Source organism: Hemiscyllium ocellatum, chromosome 7 (genome assembly GCF_020745735.1).
Source record: "Hemiscyllium ocellatum isolate sHemOce1 chromosome 7, sHemOce1.pat.X.cur, whole genome shotgun sequence".
Classification (NCBI taxonomy): domain Eukaryota; kingdom Metazoa; phylum Chordata; class Chondrichthyes; order Orectolobiformes; family Hemiscylliidae; genus Hemiscyllium; species Hemiscyllium ocellatum.
The window spans coordinates 6,344,280-6,369,556 of NC_083407.1; the positions used below are offsets into that span (position 1 = coordinate 6,344,280).

The following is a 25,277-nucleotide window of genomic DNA, read 5'->3' on the forward strand; positions in this document are numbered from 1 at the left end:
TAAAAACAAGGATTGCAGATGCTGGAAACCAGATTCTAGACTAGAGTGGTGCTGGAAAAGCACAGCAGTTCAGGCAGCATCCGAGGAGCAGGAATCTGGGTATATGAATAGGAAGGGTTTGGAGGGATATGGACCAGGTGCTGGTAGGTGGGACTAGATTGGGTTGGACCGAAGGGTGTGTTTCCATGCTGTACATCTCTGTGACCCAAAATGTTAACTCTGGTTTCTCCCCACAGATGCTGCCAGGTCTGTTGAACTTTTCCAGCAATTTCTGTTTTTGTTTCTGATATACAGCATCTTTCATTTTTTTTAAATTTAGTATTAATACAGCAGGACTGGGGACATGGGTTTGAATGCTGCCTTCACAGATGATGGAAGTTGAATTCAATATAAAAAGGAATCTGGAATTAAGAGTCCAATGATAAGTATGAAACTGTTGTCAATCATCAGAGGGGGAAAACCCATCTGGTTCACTAATCCTCTTTCGGGAAGGAAATCTGCTATCCATACCTGGTCTGGCCAAATGTCACTCCAGACCCACAGCAATATCATTAACTCTTAACTGCTTTCTTGGCTATTAAGGATGGACCATAAATGCTGGTCCAGCCAGTGACACCCACATCCTGTGAAATAATAAAAGCTCCCTAAAATCTTATGTTTCAATAAAGTCACCTCTTATTATTTGACATTTCAAAGAATACAGGCCCAACCTCTCCTAATAAGACAGCCCCTCCATACCTGGGAACAGCCTTGAGAATGCCTCCAATGCCTGCATATCTTACTAGGGTTAATCACTTTGTAAGATATGAATCCCAGTGACCAAATGTGTACAGCAAGCTCCCAAAAACAGGAATGACCCAATCATCCATATTGCAGTAATGCTGATTGGGGGATAAATATTGGCCAGGTAATTGGGGAAGAACCCCCTTCTCTTCAAATTAGTGGCTAAGGAGTCTCTGTCAATCACCTGAGAGAGCAAATGGGACGTTAGTTCAATATTGCCTTCAAACAACAGCATCTGTGACTGCACTGGGAGTGTCCAGCCATTCACATTGACTGCACTTTCCAAACCCACAACCACATCCATCTAGGAGGACAAGGTCAGCAGATACATGGGAACCCCACTCCCTGCAAGTTCCCCTCCAAACCTCTCACCATCCTGACTTGGAAATATATCACCATTCCTTCAGTGTCACTGGATCAAAATCCTGGAATTCCCTCACTAAGGGCATTTTGGGAATGCACATGGATTGCAGTGGTTCAAGCAGGTAGCTCATCCCTACCTTCCCAAGGAGCAACTAGGTACAGGCAATAAATGCTGACCCAGCCAGTGCCACCCACAAAATCCAATCTATACACAGCAAAATCCTACAGTGACCAGATAATTTAGGTGTAGTTGTATTGACTGAAGGCCTCATATTGATGCAGGAGATACTTCCTCTGCTCTGCTGGGATTTGGGTTGGTGGACTCTCAGACCCACCCGGAGGGGCGAATCATAACCTCAAATCAAGTATTTCATCCGCCAGGGAGGGCATGTCTGACAATACAGCACTCCAAGGGGTGCACTGTCTGCTCATATCCACTAGAGAACTGGAACCCAGTGAGAAACAGGAAATATTTGTAAAAAAGAAGAATATGGATCCAGGAAGGGGGGCGGGGTGGAATGTGTGTGTGAGAGAGAGAGAGAGTACATGGTCTTGTGGGTCTTCATGATTTTATTTTTCAAATGTATATCTCCCTCTAAAGTATAAACACTGGTCTGCCTTCTGTCCTACGATTACTGTCAGGGAAAACAAATCGCTGCTTTGAGCAGGCGAATGCGCTTTGGAGATGGTCCCTAACCCTGGGGCTCCAGCGCTGCTGTTTCCAGGCTCCCCCCCACGCATCTACACCAACTCCCATCAAAACAACCTCAGGGGGAGGGGGGGAGAGAGTGCGTGTGTGTGTTGAAGGGTTCGAAACTTTTTTGTTGTTGTTTTTTAAAACACACACAGTCGCAAAGAAAACGGAGTTTGGGGAAGGCGAACCTCAGAGAGGCGGTAGTGAGGAGAGGAAGGAAGGGAGGGAGGACGGACTGACTCACTCACTCCGCCGCCTTCAGAAGCCGAGCCTTACGCTTGGAGAAGCGGCTGCCTGTTACAGGCTGAGTCCCTGTGCGGCGGGCCGCCTTGAAACCGAGCCTGACGATGCTTGTTAGTTTCGTGCTTCGAAACTGACGAGGAAAAGGTTTCCATGTTGAGATTGAGCTCCTGAACTCCCCCTCCCTCTCTCTTTCCTTTCCCCCCCTCCCCTCCTCCATTTTAAACAAAAATAATATAGAAGCAATTTTTAAAAGAGAGAGAGAGAGGGGGGGAAGGGGGAGAGGAGAGAGAGAAAAATCAGATTTTGGATTTGCATAAAAAAGACTGATGGACAATATGTCTATAATCACACAAGTCAGCAAAGAAGAACTGAAAACGCCGCTGCGAGAGAAAGGTAACAATTCTGTAACATTGTATCGATGTGAGTTACATTGTATCTCCTCCCCTATTGTTGTGGTTTAAACAGAGAAACTTTGTAACAAACTCAACCGCAACATTGTATCGATCCCTCTCCTGGCAGCTCTTGACGGACTTTTGAGTCGCCTCTTCCTTTCCGAATTGTAATTTCGTGTGGTTTTGTATTCTTTCGTTCGTTTTTTTTTGGAGGGGGGTGGGCGGATCAACGGCAAAATAACAGGGGGGGGGGGGAAGAGTCTAGCCCTGTGTCTGTTGAAGATGTTGTTCATCCTGTCTATTCTCCCTCCCCTCTTTCTCGTCCCCTCCAGAGTAAAGGGAGGGAGGGAGAGAGAGAGAGAGAGGGCAGGGGGAGAAACGCCGCCCCGTGAAACCAGTCCTCACCCCGGGCAGGAGAGGCAGATTGCCTCCGGCCCCCGGCAGCCTTGTTTATTTTTAAATGTCAACATTTGGAATAGTGTCGCTCTGGGTGAGGTTGATCAGGTAGGGATTGTGTTGTTTTTGTGTGTGTGCGCCCCCACCCCCCGGTTGAAGGGAGAGCGGATGTTTGTGTTGAGTGGAACTTGCCTGGTGGGTGTGTCAGTGTTTTTGAGTCCGCTGCTGCTGCTGCTGGGGGGGGGGGGGGAGCCTCGGCACCGCTACAGAATTCAGGGCCCGCCTCCCCGCCAGAAACTGCTCCTCTTTCCAAAATACACATCTGCCCGCTCTCCTCTGTTTGCAGCCTCGTGTCTGTACTTGTGCCCTTACGCCTAGGTCGTGGGCAGCTGGTGGAGGGGAGGGCTCTGCAGTGATGTGAATGGTTGTGAGGGGCTGGCAGTGTTAGTTCAGGGAGCATGGTGGTTGTCAAATCTCCCCAGTCTGAGGTACACACAGGGTCCCCTGGTCAGCAGTGCTCTGCTCCTCGTGACTTGCTGATCACCACCACTTGGTATTTAGCATCAAGTCTGTTGCCTCGGCATTAATCTGAACTGTTTTTGTAAAAAGAAACTGTCGAGTCCAACGCTATTTTGAACTACCACATCTTACACAGTGCTGGCTGGCTTCATGTTTAATTGGAGTGACAGTCCGTACCCACATACTGCCCACCCAGTGTCAGTACTGAGGGAGTGCTGCACTGTCAGGTGAAGTGCTAAATGGAAGGATGGTCAGAGAAGATTCTGTGCCCACTATTCCAGAGAAAAATAGGGAATTTCTCCCATGTCCTGCACAAATATTCATCCCTCAACCAACATTGCTAAAGCAAGTTATTCAATCATTATCACCTTGTTGCTTGTGGGAGTTGCTGTGCGCAAATTGATCACTCTTGTTTCATACATTTCATGCAAAGTGTTTCATTGACTGCACAGCACTTTGGGAGGTCCTGTGGTATGTGTAACAGATAAGTAAGTTCCCTAGCCTAAGGAAGAGCCTGTTTCCTACTGCGACAGTCCAGCAGGGAATCACCAGACCGATGCCCTGGTCGTGCTGAGGAGAAATTGATTGAAGTGGACAGAGTTTAGGGGAATGAGGGGTGATTCCCATAGAAACTTAGAAAATTCTGGAAGGGGAAAATGCAAAAAGGATGTTTCCTCAGGCTGGGGTTCAGCCTCAGGATAAGGGCAGCCCAGTTAGGAATGAACTGTGGAAGAAGCTCATTCAGGGAATAGAGAATCTTTGGAATTCTCTGTGGAACCCAGTACTGTACTAAGTAGAATCAAGATTTGTAGATTTCTAGATATTGGTCACATTAAAGACGATGGGGATAGGGTAGGATGATTGTGTTGAGGTGGTATAGAATGGTGGAACTGGTTTGAAGGGCTGAATGGCTAATTTGTGCTCCTACTATTCTGAAGTCAATCTTCCTTTCACTTCTGATAGAAGTATCTTTCAGATGGCATCCTCAGAATATCCTCTCTTTTGGCTGTTCATCTATTTCCTGCTGCAGTGCTTTGGGATGGGCTTTCTACACTGAAGTGTAAGTGCAGTGCAGGGAGGTACAAATCCGAGGGTATGCAGCAGCATTCAGGAGTGAGTGTTGGCCGGAGGGAGAACAGTGAAGCAGGTCTGATCGCTGTCTGACAGCCCCTGTCCTGGCAATATCCTCCTCCACGGCAGGAGGTGAAGTTGTTCTGAACTGGGTTTCACTCCATGGTCAATTATTCCGGAGTGACTTGGTGAGGAGGTTTCCTGGAGCATCAGGGAGTTGTGCGTCATGATGGAGAGCAACTGTGAATCTCCTTGACCATTCATGGGGGGAGGGGTATCATTGGTTAGACCAGAATCGGTTGCCTTGGGGCCTCCTTGAACTGCTGCTGACTGTGTGCTGTAGGTTCACCCGCAGTGTCCCTTAGGGAGGGAATTCAGGATTCTGACCCAGCGACACTGAAGGAATGGTGACATATTTCCAAGTCAGGATGCTGAGTGGCTTTGAGGGAGACCAACAGGAAGAGAATTTCATTCCTGTCGATCTGCTGTACCCTTCTTCCCACCACACTCTGCCACCCCCCAGAAGGGTGCAGAAGGCTGCCTTGGCAGCTGATGGGGCTGAGGCTGAGGCAGCTTTGGCCGAATGGGTAGAACGCGATGGGTAAAATTTGGCTGAACACTGTACCCCAGTGTTATACAGGGACAGACCTGTCCCCACCAGTACTATACCCCAGTGTTATACAGTGACAGACCTGTCCCCACCAGTACTGTACACCAATGTTATACAGGACAGACCTGTCCCCACCAGTACTGTACCCCAGTGTTATACAGGGACAGACCTGTCCCCACCAATACTGTACCCCAGTGTTATACAGTGACAGACCTGTCCCCACCAGGACTGTGCCCCAGTGTTATACAGTGACAGACCTGTCCCCACCAGGACTGTGCCCCAGTGTTATACAGTGACAGACCTGTCCCCACCAGGACTGTGCCCCAGTGTTATACAGTGACAGACCTGTCCCCACCAGGACTGTGCCCCAGTGTTATACAGTGACAGACCTGTCCCCTCCAATACTGTACCCCAGTGTTATACAGTGACAGACCTGTCCCCACCAGTACTGTACCCCAGTGTTATGCACTGACAGACCCGTCCCCACCAGTACTGTATCCCAGTGTTATACAGGGACAGACCCGTCCCCACCAGTACTGTACCCCAGTGTTATGCACTGACAGACCTGTCCCCTCCAATACTGTACCCCAGTGTTATACAGTGACAGACCTGTCCCCACCAGTACTGTACCCCAGTGTTATACAGTGACAGACCTGTCCCCACCAGTTCTGTACCCCAGTGTTATACAGTGACAGACCTGTCCCCAACAGTACTGTACCCCAGTGTTATACAGTGACAGACCTGTCCCCACCAGGACTGTACCCCAGTGTTATACAGTGACAGACCTGTCCCCACCAGTACTGTATCCCAGTGTTATACAGTGACAGACCCGTCCCCAGTAGTACTGTACCCCAGTGTTATGCACTGACAGACCTGTCCCCTCCAATACTGTATCCCAGTGTTATGCATTGACAGACCTGTCCCCACCAGGACTGTACCCCAGTGTTATACAGTGACAGACCTGGCCCCACCAGGACTGTACCCCAGTGTTATGCACTGACAGACCTGTCCCCACCAGTACTGTATCCCAGTGTTATACAGTGACAGACCTGTCCCCACCAGTACTGTACCCCAGTGTTATGCACTGACAGACCTGTCCCCACCAGTACTGTATCCCAGTGTTATACAGTGACAGACCCGTCCCCAGTAGTACTGTACCCCAGTGTTATGCACTGACAGACCTGTCCCCTCCAATACTGTATCCCAGTGTTATGCATTGACAGACCTGTCCCCACCAGTACTGTACCCCAGTGTTATACAGTGACAGACCTGGCCCCACCAGGACTGTACCCCAGTGTTATGCAGTGACTGACCTGTCCCCACCAGGGCTGTATCCCAGGGTTACACAGTTTTAGAACAATAGCTGTGCTGCTATCCTGGCAGAGCTCAAACAGGAGAGGAAAATATTGATAATGCAGGATTAGTCAACAGTGAACAATTCAATAGACAGGGATGGTGTACCAGAACTTTCCTGTGGAATATTTTCATGGTGAGGCTGCCTTTGGAACACTGTGTACAGTTCTGGTTTTCCTGCTATATGAAGGATGTTGTTAAAGTGGGAAGGATGCAGGGAGGATTTACAGTGATGTTGCTGGCACTAGAGTCTATGAGTTATAGGCTCGGGTTTTTAGCCCCTGGAGCATTGGACTCTGAGTGGTGTCCTTACAGGGGACTATAAAATTATAAGGGACTTAGATCGGGTGAATAACCAAGGTCTTTGCCCTTGGGTCAGGGAGTCCAAAACTAGAGGGCGTAGATTTAAGATGAGAGGAGAAAGATTTTAAAAGGTCCCGAGGGGTAACATTTTCGCGTAGAGAGTGCTGCACATATGGAATGAGCTGCCAGAGGAAGTGGTAGAGGCTGGTACAATTACAACATTTACAATGCATCTGAGTGGGTACATGAATAGGGAGAGTTTAGACAGATATGTTGCAAATGCTGGCAAATGGGACTAGGTCAGCTTGGAATGTCTGGTCAGCACAGATGAATGGACTGAAGGGTCAGTTTCCATGCTGTATAGCTCTCTGATCTGTCGCTACCAGTATTGTGTACTCCAGGGTTATACAGGGACAGACCTGTCCCCACCATTACTGTACCACAGGGTTATACAGGGACAGACCTGTCCCCACCATTACTGTACCACAGGGTTATACAGGGACAGACCCCAGAGTTTATTGAATCCAGGTGCTTCCTGCAGAGCCTGGTATGGATTGGTCGGATGGAAAATAATACTGTGTGTATTCTCAGTGTTTTTTCGCTGATCTTGCGATGTCCTGCAAATTGAGCTTTTCCCCCCAACTGGTGCCTGTGAGAGGGAACACATCACAAAACCACCATTACCATTTCATCATTCTGCACTGATCAATGTAACATGGTGCGTGTTTCTGTGTAAACATCCAAAGCAGAAGTTGCAAGTGTACGATTCCTTACGGAGTGTCAGGGAGATTTGCTGGTTCTGTGTGCCTTTGCAAGGGCTCTGTGGGAAATTTTTTACTGATGGAGACAAACTGGTCTCTGTGGTCTGTTCATCATCTTCCTCTCCTTATGGATGGGCATTACACATTGAGTAAGAGAAAACAACTTTCAGATAATGCCTCTTTGTAGCAGCCCTGGCCCTGTATGGCTTATTTTATGCAGATGAAATGACAACAGTTTGGACATGGGAGATGAATATGATGGTATGTTGTTAACACTTGTTTTTGTTTTACTCAATTAACATTTCTGTTCCCATATCTGTGAGAGTGTTTGTAGTTTGTTATATACACCAATTTGACACAGAGATGAGGAGGAATCACTTCTTTGAGGGTTGGGAGTCATTGGAATTCATTGCCACAGAGAGCTGTGGGGGCAGAGTCGTTGCTTATATTTAGGACTGAGATGGAGAGATTCTTTTTTTTTTTATAGATATTTGTTATATAGAGGGAGCTTTACTCTATCTAACCTTGTGCTGTACCTGTGCTGAGAACATTTCATGGAGACAGTGTTTTCATTTTAAAATTAGCTAATGGACAGAAAACAAAGAGTCGGGCTGGGGGATTCTTTTCAGGATGGTGACCCATGACCAGTCGGGTTCCACAGGGATCAGCGCTAGGACTGCCACTGTTTACAATATATATAAGTGACTTGGAGGAAGGAAGTGAATGTACCGTAGCCAAATTTGCAGAAGACACAAAAATAGACCAAGGCAGGCTGAGAGACGGATACAGACAGTTTACAGAGAAATATTAAAAGGTTAAGTAACTGAGCAAATGGAGTATAATGTGGGAAAATGCTCATTTTGGAAGGGAGAACAAAAGAACAGTATTATTTAAATGGAGAGAAACTGCAGGAAGCTGCATCACAAAGGGACTTTGGGGTCCTGTGCAAGAAACACAGAAAGCGAGCGCACACGTGCAGCAGGTAATCGGGAAGGGTCATGGAATGTTGGCCCTTCTCTCAAGAGTGGCTAGAATAGAATCTCTACAGTGTGGGAGCAATCAGCCCAGGTCCACACCGACCCTCTGAATAGCATCCCACTCAGACTCATGCAACCCTGCATTTCCACCCAGCCTGGACATCCCTGGACACCATGAGCAATTTAGCGTGGCCAATCCAGTTAACCCTGCACATCTTTGGACTGTGGGAGGAAACCAGAGCACCTGGAGGAAACCTTGCTCAGACACCGGGTGAATGTGCAAACTCCACACAGACAGTTACTCGAGGGTGGAATTGAACTCATGTCACTGGCGTTGGGAGGCAGCAGTGCCAACCACTGAGTCACCGTGCTGGCTTGGAGTATAAGAGTAGGGAAGTCTGAGTGCAACTGTACAAGGTGCTGGGGAGACCACATCATGAGCACTGGGAGCAGGCTTGGTCCCTTATTTAAGGAAAGGCATTATATTTGAGGCAGCTCAGAGAAGGCTTTGTCTCATGAGACTGTACTCGTTGGAGTTCAGAGAAATGAGAGGTGATCTCATTGGATTCTGAAGGGGCTTGACAGGGTCAATGCTGAGAGGATGGTTCTCCTCATGGGAGAGTCCAGGACCAGAGGGCACAGCCTCAGAATACAGTGACACCAATTTGAGACGGAAAGGAGGAGGAATCACTTCTTTGGGAGTCTTTGGAATTCATTGTCACAGAGAGCTGTGGGGGCAGAGTCCTTGCTTATATTTCAGACTGAGATGGAGAGATTCTTTTTTTTATTATAGATATTTTTATTGAAAATTTAACATATTTTTACAAGTTTACAGAATAAAAAAAACCCAAATATAAACATTGATATACAATTAAATCTTAAATAAATAATAACCAAAATTTAACAAAAGAAAAATACCGATAGAAAAAAAACAAAACTCCACTAACTACTAATCTAACCTACAACTAACCAGAGTGTATAATTAAGTTGGAGAGATTCTTGATCAATTGGGGAGTTTAGGGGGAAAGATTAACGTGAATATGAGGAATATCAGATCAGCCATGATCCTGTTGAATGAGGGATGAATGGCCAGCTGCTGTTCCTATTTCTTATGGGATATAGTGTAAAAGAGGAGGAGTTTTATTTTGTATCTAATCCTGTGCTGTCCGTGTCCTAGGAGTGTTTGATGGGGACAGTGCTGATGACACAAGGATAGGTGTAGGGACAGGTAATGTTGAGGAAGTGGGGAGGCTGCAAAATGATGTTGCCAGGGTTGGAGGATCTGAGCTGTAGGGAGAGGCTGAACAGGCTGGGCCTGTTTTCCCTGGAGCGGCAGAGGCTATGGGGTGACCTTATAGAGGTTTATAAAGTCATGAGGGGCATGGATAGGTTAAATATACAAGGTCTTTTCCCTGGGATGGGAGAGTCCAGAACTAGAGGGCATAGGTTTAGGGTGAGAGGGGAAAGGTATAAAAGAGACCTAAGGGGCAACATTTTCACGCAGAGGGTGGTGGGTGTGTGGAATGGGTTGTCAGAGGAAGTGGTGGAGGCTGGTACAATGACATCATTTAAGAGGCATCAGGATGGGCATATGAATAGGAAGGGTTTGGAGGGATATGGGCTGGTTGCTGGCAGGTGGGACTAGATGGAGTTGGGATATCAGGTTGGCATGGACAGGTTGGAACGAAGGGTCTGTCTCCGTGCTGTTTATCTCTTGGATCCTATGACTTGGGCGAGTTCGGAGAGTGAGCAAAGAAGAGGCTGATGGAATACAATGTGGGAAATTGAAAGGTTATCACTTTTGAATAGAAAGAATAGATGTGTAGATTATTGCCTAGGTAAGGAAAGGCTTTGGAAATCTGAAGTACAAATGGACTTGTGAATCCTAGTTCAAAATTCAGTTCGTACTTCGGAAGGCAAATACAATGTTAGCATTCGTTTCAAAAGGGCTGGAATACAAGAGCTGAGATGTACTATTGAGGCTGTATAAGGCTCTGGTCAGACTGCTTTTGGAATATTGTTAGTAGTTTTGTTCCCTGTATCTAAGGAAGACTGTGCTGGCCTTGGAGGGGAATCCAGAGGAGGTTTACAAGAATGATCCCATAGACAAAGGGCTTGTCATATGAGGAGTGGTTGAGGATGCTGGGTCTGTACTCGATGGAGTTTAATAGGATGAGGGAGGTCTGATTGAAACTTACAGAATACCGAGAGGCCTGGATAAAGTGTCCGTGGGAAAATGTTTGCATTAGTAGGAGGGACGAGGACCAAGGGGCACAGCCTCAGAGTGAAGGGACAACCCTTTAGAACTGAGATGAGGAGGAATTTCTTGAGCCAGAGGGTGGGGGATCTGTGGAACTGATTGACTTGGCCTCCACACCCCTCAGTGACACTGACTGAACTTAAGACAGAGATTCTTCATTAGTAAGGTTATAGGGACAAGGCAGGAGAACGGAGTTGATAAACATATCTGCTACAATCAAATGGTGGAGCAGACTCGATGGGCCGAATAGACTTATTCTGTTCCCATCTCTTGCAGTCATATGTAGAGGGACCCTTACTGTGTATCTAACCCCGTGCTGTTCCGGTTCTGGGAGTGTTCAATGAGGGGGATATTGAGGGTGTTGCTTAAAGTTACCATTCCATCTGCTTTCCTTGCACTGTAGCTCCTTGTTTGATTGTGCTGTCGTGTGACTGGTCATTCTGCAGACTCCTCCCCAACTCTCGCATTTCACAGTTATCCACCAGGAAGGGTGGATGGTGACCAGGAGCTCGAGTCAGTGACTGCAGCACCCCGAGCCCACCTGCCCACTCCCTCGTTCCACCAGATTTGTAACTGATCCAATGGCACTGAGGCCAAATCTAGCAACAACAACAACTTGTACAAAGCAGCGAAACACCCCGCGGCACATGTACAGCAGTGTCACCCAGCACAAGGTGACACTGAATCAGACAGAGAGATACCGGAACTGGAGATGCCGTCTTTGAGATGTCAACCCAAGGTCTGCCTTCTCGTGGAGGTCCTGTGGCTATTGGTTTTGAAGAATAATTGAGATGTTTGTCCTGTGCTGTTTAGCAAATAATGAGGGGAAAGCAGACACAGTGTTGTTATTGATCACGAGGGGCATTGAATTCAGGTTATGTGTCAGTTACATAGGGCACTGCTGAGACCACGCCTGGAGTACTGCGTACAGCACTGGCCATCTTGTGGCCATGAGAGGATATCAGTGCATTAAAGGGCAGCCCAAAGCAGATTTGGGGGAGGCTGGTTAGCTCAGTTGGCTGGACATCTGGTTTGTGAAGCACAGTGATGCCAGCAACGTGGGTTCAAATCCTTTCTCTATATCGGTGAGACCAAACGTAGACATGGTGTCTGTCTCACTGAGCATCTCAGCCTGACCTCCCAGTCACCGCCCATTTCAATTCCCCTTCCCACTCCCTTTCTGACATGTTCATCCTCCACCTTCTCCATGCCCGCAGTGAATCAGATAGCAAATTGGAGGAACGACACCTTGTCTTCCGCCTCGGCAGCCCGGAGGACTCAACGTTGAGTTCTCCAATTTCAAATTACCACCTTTCCCGTCCCGCGACTCCTGTTCCAGCCTCTCTGCCTCCCTTCCATTCCTCTGACTGACCCTTCCTTCCTGCCTCCAACAAGACTGATCCCTCCCATCAACCAACCTGTGTTCACCTCTCCCTGCCTCACCATTCTGCTACTTCCCCCCCCCCCCCCACCCTCCCGTATCTGTAGCTCTCCCTACCCCACCCCCATGCCTGAGGAAGGGGGTTACACCCAAAACATTGACTTCTCCACCTCCTGATGCTGCCTGGCTTGTTATGTTCTTTCAGCCTCAATTTTCTTTTTAGAATACTTAGTGTGGAAACAGGCCCTTCGGCCCAACACGTCCACACTGACCCGCCGAAGCGCAACCCATCTAGACCCATTCCCCTACATTTACCCCTTACCTAACACCACAGGCAACTTAGCATGGCCAATTCACCTGACCTGCACACCTTTAGATTGGGGAAGGAAGCTGGAGCATGCAGACATGGGGAGAACGTGCAAACTCCACACAGACAGTCGCCTGAGGCAGGAATTGAACCCGGGTCTCTGGCGCTGTGAGGCAGCAGTGCTAACCACTGTGCCACCGTGCTGCCCACTACCTTAGATTTCCGCACTGGCTGAGGTTACCATGAAGCGCACTACTTCTGAATCTCTTTCTCCCCCCCCCAGCTTGAGGTTAAACTCCCCACCAGTCACCCTCACCCCCACACACAGCAATCCCACAATTCTCTGGGGCTGTGGTGACTTTACATTTTACCGCACTGAAACCTGGAATGAGCAGATTGTCTGATGAGACCAGGTTAGGTTCATGGAGCCGGGAAAGCAGAGCCGGTCAGGCAGCATCCGAGGAGCAGGAGAATCGACGTTTCGGACATAAGCCCTTCATCAGAAATGAGGGGGTGGGGGAAGGGGGCTGAGAGATAAATGGGGGGTGGGCATGGGGCGAGGTAGCTGGAAAGGTGATAGGTAGATGCAAGTGGAGGGTGATGGTGACAGGGGAGGGGAGGGTGGCATGGACAGGTGGGAAGGAATATGGGCAGGTCAAGAAGGCAGGGGTGGATCTGGGATGAGGTGGTGGGAGGGGAGGTGAAACTGGTGAAGCCAAAGTTGATGCTGTGTGGTTAAAGGTTAGGTTCATAATCTCTGGAGTTTAAAACAATAAAAGGTAAGCTGATTGAAACATGTTACACGTTGAGGGGATGTGACCGGGAGTGGGTGAGAGGGAGGAAGGGGCAGATGTGGAGATGGTGTTGTCCCTCATGGGAGACTCGAGAACGAGTGAAAACAAGGGGCTTCCCATATAAGAGAGAGTTGAGGCAAATGTTATTCTTTGAGCATTATAAATCTTTGGAGCTCCCTTCCTGAGAGGCAGTGGACTCAGAGTCTTTGGGAATTTTTCACGGCAAGTTGGATCTGAGTTAAACAAAGGGGGGGGGGTTAGTGCAGAGTAAGGATTGGATAGTGTAATAAGAGGGCTATGGTCTTGCTCAGTGGTGGAGCAAGTCGGAGGGGCTGAATGGGCAAAAGTGAGGACTGCAGATGCTGGAAATCAAGTCTAGATTAGACTGGTGCTGGAAAAGCACAGGGTTTTTCCCCGAAAAGTCGATTTTCCTGTTCCTCGGATGCTGCCTGACCTGCTGTGCTTTTCCAGCACCACTCTCATCTAGACTCTGAGGGGCTGAATGGCCACCTCCTGCTCCTGAGTTGTGGTCAGTGTTAAATCCCTGAACTGAGACCCCTCAAAGCAGATTACCTGCTTGCTCTGATGTTGCTTCTGTGAAGGATGTTACTGTTTGAAACATAAAAAATATACTTCAATTGGGCCATATAAATTTAAGTTTCTTTTTTATCTGCCTTAAGGCAGGGCTGGGTGGGGAAACATTAATGATCGAGTGCTGGGCTTCTGGATGTCTCTGTATTTTACAGAGAGCCCCTTGCTGTGTGACATCATGGCTCAACCTTTATTGTACCCCAGCTCCGTCCCCTGCCTCTCCTGCTGTAACTGAGGAGCCCTGGAAAGGATGAGGGGTCCTGAACCTCGGTGATGCAGGGACCTGTGTGGAGAGCTGTGTCTCCCAGACAGTCGTGTCCTCACCAGAGCACGACACTGCAGCCTCTATTGACTCCAGGTTTTACAGCATGGGAAGAGGCCATTCAGCCCATCATATCTGTCCTGGGTTGTCAGGCTGCTATCTACTCGAATCCCACTTTTAGCCCATAACCTTGTAGGTGTTTTCTAATCCACTTGTCCAGAGATGCTGTTACACACCTACTGGGGATGGTAGGCTTTGAACTGAGGTCTCCTGGTCCAGAGGTAAGGACAGTGCCACAAGAGCACAGGCCCTGTACACTGCTCATGTTAATAGTTTTTAAATGCTGTGATGGTCCCTGCCTCCACCATGTTCTCCAGCTTTTCCAGGACATTACTGACCATATCCTGCACAGTCCTGTTCACCCATCATCCCCGAGCTCACTCCCAATTCTGCCACTTCTCCATTTTTAAATTCTCTCTGTAATCTTCAGCCTGTATCCTCCCCCTTCAGCCTGTATCCTCCCCCTTCAGCCTGTATCCTCCCCCTTCAGCCTGTAACCTCCCCCTTCAGCCCTCCCAGTCTCTGGTGTCTCTGTACACCCCTCATTATGGCCTCATGCACACCATTTCCATTCGCACCCCGAACCCGAGAATTATCGATCCCACATGGACACCACCCCCTTGCTTGCCCGCGCTCCCCTCCATCTCATGCTCACCCACTCTCCTTTTGAGAGTCTGATTTCAACTGATGCCTCTAACCAAGTGCTGTTTTTTTTTGCCATCCTTTCCAGCGCCTTCTGTTTGCTGTTTATTGTAGGTGCTATATAAATGCTACCTGCTGAGGGTAATTTGGAGTAGTATTTCTGGAGAAATCCAAGCCCCCCCACCCCCAGCTGTGTACCGTTTATCTGGTCAGGAACCTGGGCACAGCCACAGAGCCACAGCAGGCGTTAGTGAGCGTGTGCGGTGTAGAGTGAGCTCGGCATAGTGAGTCCCAGTGTTGGTTTCTCACAGTGATAAGCCTGCCTGCTGCAGGAAGCAGAGGGCCCTCTGAATGAGCCGGGGCGGCGGTTGCTAACCATTGACAGGCGCAGGCAGTGGCTTCCTGTGCAGGGAGATAGTGAGATGTGCCCCACTGCCTCTGGCAGGTTATGGAACCCCTCTGTTACAACATGGTCGCTCTGACAATGCCGTGCCCATTCAGTTTCAGGTCGGGTTATCTGGACATTGGTGAATCACAGTATTTACTGCCTTGGAGTTTGACCCCACGCCCGCTGCCCCCCCCATGTGGCCAGTTTAACTGCACTAATGAGGCTTGTACCATTGCCAGCAATAAGCAGGGAGTTCCACACAATGGGCGCTGTGAGGATTAGACAGCAGAGCTGGAGGCCATTCAGTCTATTGTGCTGTGTTGGCTCTTTGAACGAACGATCCAATCAGTTCCATCGTTTCTCCGTCCCCTTTCCTCAAATTCCTGTAAATGTCTCCTTTTCAAAACCTTCTTTTGATTATTATTGAATCTGTTTCCGCTGCCCTTTTCAGACAGATTTCAATAACTCGCTGTGTTTTATGAGTGCGAATTCTGCTTCCTGTTGTCCTTTTGACAATTATCTTCAATCTCTGACCCTCTGGTTCCTGAACACATAGCCCCACCCAGCTTAAATTGTTTTCTCTCCCTCCCCACTCCTTGTGCTCTCTACCCTCCCTTTCCCCTCCTCCGAGGCCAATATATCCTGGACTTAGACTTCTCTTACTCATGTTACCAAAGCACTTTCCTGATTTTGAACCTGACAGTCAAATCCCTCTCTTTAACTTTCTCTTTATAACAACCTCAGTGTCTCTTGTTCCAGTCTCATTCCAATACAGCTCCCGCTGTCTCCTTGCTCAAGTCTCCTAACTTTCCTAAACTGATGGCAGTTGAGACCTAACTTTTTTTAAATATAAAACCTTAGAACATAGAACAGTACAGCACAGGAACAGGCCCTTCGGCCCATCATCTTGTGCTGAACACGACGCCAAATTAAACTAATCCCTTCTACCTGCCCTTGGCCCATATCCCTCCATTCCTTGTATATCCCTGTGCCTATCTAAAAGTTCGTTAAATGCCCCTATCGTATCTGCCCCCACCACCACTCTCTGGCAGTCTGTTCCACACTCCTACCACTCTCTGTGTAATAAACCTTTCCCCTCACATCTCCTTTGAACTTTCCCCCTCTCACCTTAAACTTATGCCACTTAGCTTTAGACATTTCAGCTCTGGGATAAAGATTCTGACCATCAACCCTATCCATGTATCTCATAATTTTATAGATTTCTATCAAGTCTTTGCTCCAGAGAAAACAACCCGAGTTTTCCTCTCTCCTTATCGCTCATACCCACTAATCCAGGCAGCATCCTGGTAAACCTCTTCTGCACCCTCTCCAAAGCCTCCACATCCTTCCTGTAATGGTGTGACCAGAATTGAACACAGTACTCTTAAGTATGGCCTAACCAAAGTCTTTTGAAGCTGCAACATGACATCCTGATTCTTGTATTCCATTCCCTGACCATAAAGGCTGCACGTCGTACTCCTCCTCCATCACCCTGTCTACTTGCATGGCCTCTGTCAGGGAGCTACGGACTTGAACCCCTAGATCCTTCTGTACATCAATGCCGTTCAGGGTCCGACCATTAACTGCTTTGGTGTTACTTCAGTGCTTTACTGTACATCTGGAGCATAAAGTTAGACCTATTGAAATGTACTTTGTTTATAAAATTTAGGAAAAAATTACAAAAATATTTCAACTTGCATCGTACAGAATTTGCAATTGAGTCACAGAAGCAGACCCTTCGGTCCACCCAATCCATGCTGACCGTGTTCCCAATCTAAACTAATCCCCCCTTCCCTGCTTTTGGTCCATATCCCTCCAAAACCTTTCCTGCTCATGGACTGATCCAAACGTCTATTAACTGTATCCACACCCATCACTTCCTCTGGCAGTTCATTCCACACACAAATCACTCTCTGTGTCAAAGCAAAAGTTGCCCCATAAGTCCTCCATTAAACATTTCTCCTATCACCTTCAGAATATGCCTCCTAGTTTTGAGGGTCACCACCCTGGGGAAAAGACTGTCCGTATTCACATTATCGATGCCCATCATGATCTTATAAACCTCCATAAGGTCACCCCTCAACCTCCTACCATCAAGTGAAAATAAAAGTCCCCGTTTATTTTTATATCTCAAACCCTCCATTCCTAGTGACACCCTGATGAATCTTTTCTGAATCCTCTCCAGCTTTAATGATGTCCTTCCTGTGACAGAACAGCGCACTGTACTCTAGGAGAGGCCTCACTAACATCCTATAGTATTCAACTTGTTTCGCTCAATGATTGTAATGGACTTTAATATTGACAAAATCTGTCAGATATGCAGCCTGAGGGGGAATACAGTTCAGGCAGAGCCAAAGGTGTAACATTTTACTTTAACCACCATTTTATATCTTGATGTGTCTTAAAAAAGCTGTTAACACTCCTATTTTACAATAAATATCCTTTGTAATGCACAGGATCCTTTGTAATGGCCCCTTCCCACTACCCCAGGCTTTAGTCAGTGGATCAGCCGTAGTTCCATCCTGTCCCATGCCTTCCCCTGCCTCTGCACCCCCTTTAAATCTCTCTGGCTAGGTTTGTATCGAGCCGTGGGCAGAGTGAGGGGAGGGGAGCTGAGGGAGGGGGTGGTGGATGTTCGAGGCCACAGCCAGGAGATCAAAGACCGCTGGACTGGTGTGTGTGCACAAAGTCGGCAGTGCCTCAGGGCCAGCTGACACAGCGATCATGACCCGGGTGGGAGTAAACATTCCAGTCCAGCGCGTGACCCACCTCAACACTCCAATCACCCCCACCTCCACCCCCGCCCCCATTGTGGGCAACTTGTGTGGGGAGGGCTGTCACCTGTCACTGTAGACTAGACTAAAGGGTCTGCACATCATGGAGTCTCCCCCCACCTTGTAATTCAGTAAAACGTTGACTTGCATTCACTGCTCTCACTCAACTTTAGAACTTCTCTGGTTCTCGTGTGTGGGTTGGGGAGTGGGAGTGGGAGTGGTGGGTGGTGGAGATTCAGAATGCCAGCCCCTTGCTGTGTGTAAAGGAGAAGGGGGACTGGATGGGAGGGAGTTAAATTAGTCAGTGTTGGAGGAGACCTACAAAGGTTCATTGATATAGCACCTCCCGGATGTTTTGCTGCCAATGTTTTGATGTGTGGGAGTCTGTCTGCACCCGTCGGGTCCCACAAACCCAGGAGCGAACAACCCCCCTGTTCCCTGGGTACCGTTTGTTGAGAGGTGGGTTTTGACCTCAGGACCCCCAGGAGAGCATTTCCCTGCTCGCCTCCACTCTGGGATCTTCCAGGCAGTGGTGGCAGGGTTTGAACACCTCGCCTGAAACAGAGCCCCAACCCGAGACAGTGCCACGCCCTCTCACTACCAGCCTGGAATGTGAGCCGGTCTCTTTGGATGTGGATTTGAACCCCACTTCACACCACCACCCACCCGGAGGAAGTTGGAGTGTCACACACCGAGTGTAGCTGACGCTGCCTCAGGCTGGAGGAGTGACCGAGAGTTTAGACCTTCACATTGGACTATTTTGGCTTTTAAAAAAGGAAGAGTTGTATTTATATAGTGCTTTTCTGACCTACCCAACACCTCATGAGCACTTTATAATCAGTGAAGTGTTGTTGTGTAGTCACTGATGTTGACCTCTCGGGGCGGTGTTTTGTTCGAAGGAGTCCTGACCCAGGTGGTCACAGTCTAAGGAGACGGACTGAGCCATTTTGGACTGAAATGAGGAGAAATGTCTTCACCCAGAGTGTGGGGAAACCTGTGGGAATCTCTGTCACAGAAAGCGGTTGAGGCCAAAACATTGTTTTAAAGAAGGAGTTAGATATAGTTCTCAGGGCTAAAGGGATCAAAGGGTAAGGGGGAGAAAGCAGGAACGGGGGACTGAGTTGGATGATCAGCTATGGTCCGATTTAATGATAGACCAGGCTCGAAGGGCCGAATGACCTACTCCTGCTGCAGTTTTCTACATGATGCGCTCTAGATAAATTCGGCCAGTTGACCACTGCCACCGCAGATCACCACCAGGGGCGCTGTATGTTCTGACAATCTGTGTCCTTGGTGTGTTTAATAAATGGCTGCCCTCTGTCCCGCGCTGTCCCGTGCTGTCTCGCTCTAACTCTGGGTGTGCCTCCGCCCTCTCAGGTCGCCTGTCCGTCTCCAGCAAGAAGCTACGGCAGCGCAGTATCCTCCGGACCATCTTCTGCTGTCTGGCTCACACTGAGGATGAAGGTGACCAGGCCCTCAGCAACAGAAACAACAACTCCTCCCAGGTGCCTGATGGCAAGAACAGCACCTCCCAGGTATGGGGGTGGAGGCACCGGCCTGGGCGAAATGGTTACTGAGCTCCTCACTCAACCATACAGGCCTGAGGTGGAGTTAGATACGTCTGAAAACACACCAAGGACCCTCTGAGGGACTGGGTCGGAGGTGGACAGGGGCTTGAGGGTGGGCAGTGGGTGGAGGGATTGAGATTGGGGGAGCGAGTGGGAGAGGGGAATGGGTAGGAGAGTAACAGAGGGGTGAGGGAGGGGGGAGTTGGGGTGATTTGGGATGGAGGGTGAGAGGTGGGAGTGACTCTGGGATGGGGAGAGGAGGAATGAGTTAGGGAGGGGAGAGCAAGTCAGGGGGGAACAGAGATAAGGGTGGGAGAGGGGAGTGAGTCAGGGACAAGGTGGGGGTGTCAGGAGGGAGCTATTGGAGGACAGCGGAGATAAGGATGGGAGAGGGGAGTGAGTCAGGGACACAGGAGCAGGAGATATTGGGAGGGAGGAAGGTGTTGGAGGGGAGCAGAGATAAGGGGAGGGGGAGTGAGTCAGGGACAAGAGGGGGATGTCGGGAGGGAGGTGTTGGAGGAGAACGGAGATAAGGGTGGGAGGGGGTGGTTTTAGGCATTCCATTGGGAGCGCTGGATGGGAGGGGTGGGGACAGGATATGAAGATCACTCTCATTGCTGCTCAGATGCAGCCAGAAATCCCAGGGAAAACAGCTGTGGAAAATCCCCCTCTGACCTCCCACTGTGACTGAGACCCAGTCCAGGAGATTATCGAGAGCAACAGGTCACTGTGGAGGTATTGTGAGACCCCGTCCCAGTCAGGGTCAGAGAATCTGTACCTAGCCCCATATTCCAACAGCTCGCTGTTCCCTGGGGAAAGGGCAACGTTCCCAGGCTATCCTGACTCTGAGGGGTTATAACCATGACACCTGGTTCTTCCTGATCCATCTTTCTGGAACAATCCCTCGACCTTCCCTGATGCCTTTAATCAGTGACATGACCTCGCTGAGTAGGATGAACAGTATCTCGCTGAGGAACTTAAAACAGGTAAACATTCCCATTCCTGGTGAGCCCTTTGATCGTGTCCATTCCCAGTGAGTTGGAATCAGGGGATTACTCCAAGCTTTCAATAATACAACTCCTCTTTTCCCAGCTGGATTGGGTATTGGACAGTATGAGGGCCTGGGAAGGAAATCCTGTCTGTGACTCTACTTACAGGGGGTGAGGGAGTCAGAGTTGATTCACTTGATTGGTCTCAGGCAGCGTGTGAAACAAGGAGCTTTAGATGATCCGGAGTGTTCCCAGCAACACGCCCACATCCCAAATCAAGGGGGTTTAAAAATACAATGAAAGGCAGTAACTAGAGGGGACAGAATTCAAGAAAATCACCAGAAGAACCAGAGATGAGAGGAAACCAGGAAAACTTCCTTTAACTCTGAGTTGTGGCAAACTGGGAGGGCAGAGGAAGCAAACTGAGCAGGAATTTCCAAATGGGAGACTTGAATAAATTGCCCTGCAGAGAAAAAAGTAATTGCAGTAGTTTGGGACAAATGGGAGCGCTCTGTCAAAGAGCAAGTGCAAGCATGTTGGGCTGAATGGCCTGTGGTGCAGTAAGCATTTCCAGCTTGAGTTGCTGGTACTAAAGCAATGTTGACTTTTTGATCTAGGTTCTAGGCATCAATGAGGCAGAAGTGTTACCCATTATCCATCAGAAAGTTCCTGAGACCTTAATTCAGAGAGCAGACGTATGCTTAAAACAGGACAGAGCTCAGGGCTTACTGTGGAGGGCATCGCTGGCAGGTTGGCCCTAGCCTGGGTCTGGGTTAGGAGGAGCCTGTTAGACAGCTGAGCCCATCCTGCTCAAACAGGGAGAGGGAGGATGTAATCCTGAACATTTGGAAACTTCCAAGAATTGGAAGTGTAACTCAGTAATCCAGATTGAGTCAGCCATAATGTCTTGGTGTCTGTCTATTAATGGGTTAGTGCGATATGTGGCCCGGGCTGGGGAAATATGAAGGCAGCAGGGTGATGGGGATGGGCTAGTGTGGAGACTATGGTAGGGGAACATGGAACATAGAATAGTGCAGCACAGGAATAGGCCCTTCAGCCCACAATGTTGTGCCGAACACGATGCCAAATTAAACTAATCCCTTCTGCCTGCGTATAAAGGAACTGGGGAGTATTGTGTATCCACCGTCCACTGATATCCTACACAGGATGGTAATATGCCTGTGTAGGATATGGACCATGAGAACAGTTATAAACATGTCCATGCCCACCACATTGAGTGTTTGATTCTCAAAGCTCAAAGAACAGGGCTTCTGTTCTGATGGATAGGTGTCTCCCATCGGTGTGTGAACTCACTGCCCATGGACAGGAGCAGACTTCTCTGAACATCCCATGAACACACGTCTTTCCACTTGTGTACATCGGGTGTGTACAAACATAAGAAACTGGGGGAACGTGTGACCCATTCTAATGAATTGTGGCTAATCCAAGAGAGCTTAGTGGGGCTGAATGGCCTCCCCTCCTGTTCCTGTTCCTCACAGATCATGGGTGAACACTGGAAGAACTTCATTCTAGCAGCAAGTTGGGAATGGGAAGCTTCAGCTGCAGTGAGCTGCCGGAATCTACCAAGTTAAAAATCACACAACACCGGGTTATAGTCCAACAGGTTTATTTAGAAGCACTAGCTTTCGGAGCGACGCTCCTTCATCAGGGGATTGATAACCACCTGATGAAGGAGCAGCGCTCAGAAAGCTAGTGCTTCCAATTAAATCTGTTGGATATAACCTGGTGTTGTGTGATTTTTAACTTTGTACACCCCAGTCCAACACTGGCATCTGAATCTAGCAGGTTATGGGGTCAAAAAATGAGGTCTGCAGATGCTGGAGATCACAGTTGAAAATGTGTTGCTGGTTAAAGCACAGCAGGTTAGGCAGCATCAAAGGAATAGGAAATTCAACGTTTCGGGCATAAGCCCTTCATCAGGAATCAGGTTATAGGGTCTCCCAGTCTCCTGCCCCAACCTCACTCAGACCTGTTGTTCTTTCCTCTGCCAGAAGGTGGCAGTGCTGCTACATTGTCAATCAGTGGTGTCCAGCTCCTTGTTCGAAAACAAAATAGCAAGGCGAATGGAATGTGAAGAATGTAGGACTGCTGGGGGAGGGGAGGGGGGACAACCTCTAGGGAAGGGTGGGGTGACGGGAGTGCAGGGGAAGCGGGGGCACTGATTGAGAGCAGCGATAATCAGAAAGCTGGGGAGGAAACGTTAAAAACCTTCCCCTTTAGCCTCTCTTGTTTTGTTTTATTTAGAAAGGGGTTGAATTCCACAAGCAGTGATCCCTCCTGGCCTTTTCCTACACTGCACCGTTAGAAAAATGTCCTTTTTTTTTCTCTGATTGTTTTTCAGTTTAGGAAGAACAGAGAGTATTCTGGTCCCTCGGCTTCGAGTTAGATGCAGAGTCTGGAGGGAGTGCTTTCTGAGTAATACCTTGGCTGTTAGAGGAAGCAAAGGGCATCTCGCAAAGTGATGGCTTTGGAACTGAAAGGTTACAAATTCAAATACCTCACAGTGACCCAAAAAACAAGCAACCCTGTCAAAGCTGGATAAAAGATGTCCTGACAGAGCTCTTTAGAATCTGGCAGCATCTGTGGGGAGAGAGAGGAAAACAGAGTTAACATTCCGAGTTGAGAATGTCTCTTCTTCAGCTTGTGGTGACTTGAGAGGACGGCAATGGAGGTTTTCCAACTTTGGGAAAGACCAGGAATTCTCGGGCGTCAATCTGAGAGAGTCTCTGCTTTCTCCTGAGAAAGTTGTTTACTCACCCAGCTGTTGTGAGACTGTGGGACCTGCATCCCCAGGGCATGGTGGAGGTGAATAACTGGGATGCATTTAAGAGGCTGTTGGATAAACACACGAGGTGGAGAAAGCTAAGGACCCCTTGGAAAATCGGCATCCAATTTGGGCTGTTCTCCATTGTAAACAGCTTGCAGCCATGTGGTACGTTTACTGTAGTAAGCCAACACCAGAGATGTCATGCAAAGTAATTAATACTGAGCCAAATAATGGGCTACTGACCCAAACGTTGAGCACGGAGGTAGTTTTATGTTGTAAACATTGTAGAGGAGAGAGAGGCAGAGATGTTTAAGGTCAGAATCCCAGAGGAGCGATTATAAGAACATAGGATTAGGAGGAGGCCATTCAGCCCCTCCAGCCTGTTCTGTCAGGGCTGGTCTGTGATCTAACTCCATTTATCTGCCTTTGGTCCATATCCCTTAATACTTTGGCTTAACAAAAATGATCAATCTCAGATTTTAAATCTAACAACTGACCCAGCATCTACTGCCATTTGTTGGAGATAGTTCCAAACCCCTCTCATCTTTTGTGTGTGTCAGTCAAAGTGCTTCCTAACATCTCTCCTGTATACTCTGGCCCTCATTCTTAGACTATGCCCCTAGATATAGAATCCCTAACCAGTAGAAGCAGATTATCTTCCTTTACCATGGTTTTCCCTGTTAATATCTTGAAGACTTTAATCAGACCACCCCTTAACCTTCTAAATTGTAGATCAAACAGGCCTCCTTTGTATAACCTCTACTTATAACCTAACCCCTGAAGTCCAGGTGTCATGTTTGTAAACCTGTATTAAGACTGAGGAACAAATTACTGCAGATGCAGGAATCTATACTGCTGGTGGAGATCCTAGTGGGTCAGACAGATGCTGCCTGACCTGCTGTGACCTCCAGCATTTGGTGTTTTCGGTTAAAACTGAGGGGTGTTGGAAAGTGGAGGGTGGTTGAGCTGGAGGAGATTGGATGAGGGATGGTAAGTTGACGGAGGGATTTTTCAAGATGCTTGATTTCCCAAACTGAGGAGGACCATTCTGGGTTTGCTGTCTCTGGTTGAGGGCTGGATTCTTCTTGCGTGGTATACACATAGGTATGGTTTTATTCATGATACCTCATAGTATTGCATCCTTTATCATGTGTACCTCTGCTGGGTTTGTGCCTATCTGTTCTTACTGTTTTTTTTAAAACACACAGACTGCTGTTGACCACCACCTCCTCCCTGAAGTCAAGGTTCAGGACAGTGGGAAGAAATGTGTTGTCATTGACCTCGATGAGACTTTAGTTCACAGCTCATTTAAGGTGCATTAATCATTTACTTTCTCCTCATTTTGTCACGTTTTATTTGTTTCTACCGTCCACACCTTCCTCCCCAGCACACTGACTTCTTGTTCCAGTTTAGGATCTGGCCCTCCAGTTGGATGAAGGAAGCATCTGGTGAGTGAAGGGTGACCTCCCAGCCACACGAGACTCTGCAGCAATGGACCCCAGTCTCTCTCCCAGTGAAATTTGTGTTGCCTATCCCTAATTGCCCTTGACCTCAATGCCTTGCTGGGTCATTACAGATCATTGAATTTAAATTTCACCAGCAGCTATGGTGGGGTTTGAACCCACATCCTTTAAGCATTACCCCGGGCCTCTGGGTTACTAACCCAGTGATATTACCACAACGCTATCATCTCTGCCTTAGGCCACATCTGAGTGAGTTGGGTTTGATCACTGTAATTGCTCGAGAGCTCCCCCTCTGGTCAGCCAGGTTTCCTGACCATTTCATGGTTGAGGAGAAAGTGAGGTCTGCAGATGCTGGATTCCAGCAGGCTAAGATAAAAGGTAGGGAGGAGGGACTTGGGGGAGGGGTGATGGAGATATGATAGGTGGAAGGAGGTCGAGGTGAGGGTGATAGGCCGGAGTGGGGTGGGGGAGGAGAGGTCAGGAAGAAGATTGCAGGTTAGGAGGGCGGTGCTGAGTTTGAGGGATTCGACTGAGACAAGGTGGGG

At 48.5% G+C, this 25,277-nt stretch overlaps 1 protein-coding gene across 3 annotated transcripts in view; it reads left to right on the forward strand.

The window, feature by feature from the left end:
- Positions 1–1,905: 1,905 nt before the first annotated feature.
- LOC132817703 (carboxy-terminal domain RNA polymerase II polypeptide A small phosphatase 1-like) overlaps positions 1,906–25,277 on the forward strand; it is a 43,219-nt gene continuing 19,847 nt past the window's right edge. The window contains exons 1-3 of one of the 3 annotated variants that reach the window (XM_060828224.1): positions 1,906–2,476; positions 19,302–19,459; positions 24,478–24,582. In XM_060828224.1, the coding sequence (XP_060684207.1) occupies positions 2,410–2,476; positions 19,302–19,459; positions 24,478–24,582 (330 nt within the window). In that variant the 5' untranslated portion in view covers positions 1,906–2,409. The remainder of the gene's footprint in view (positions 2,477–19,301; positions 19,460–24,477; positions 24,583–25,277) is intronic. The other 2 variants (XM_060828223.1, XM_060828226.1) reach the window with 2 other exon arrangements.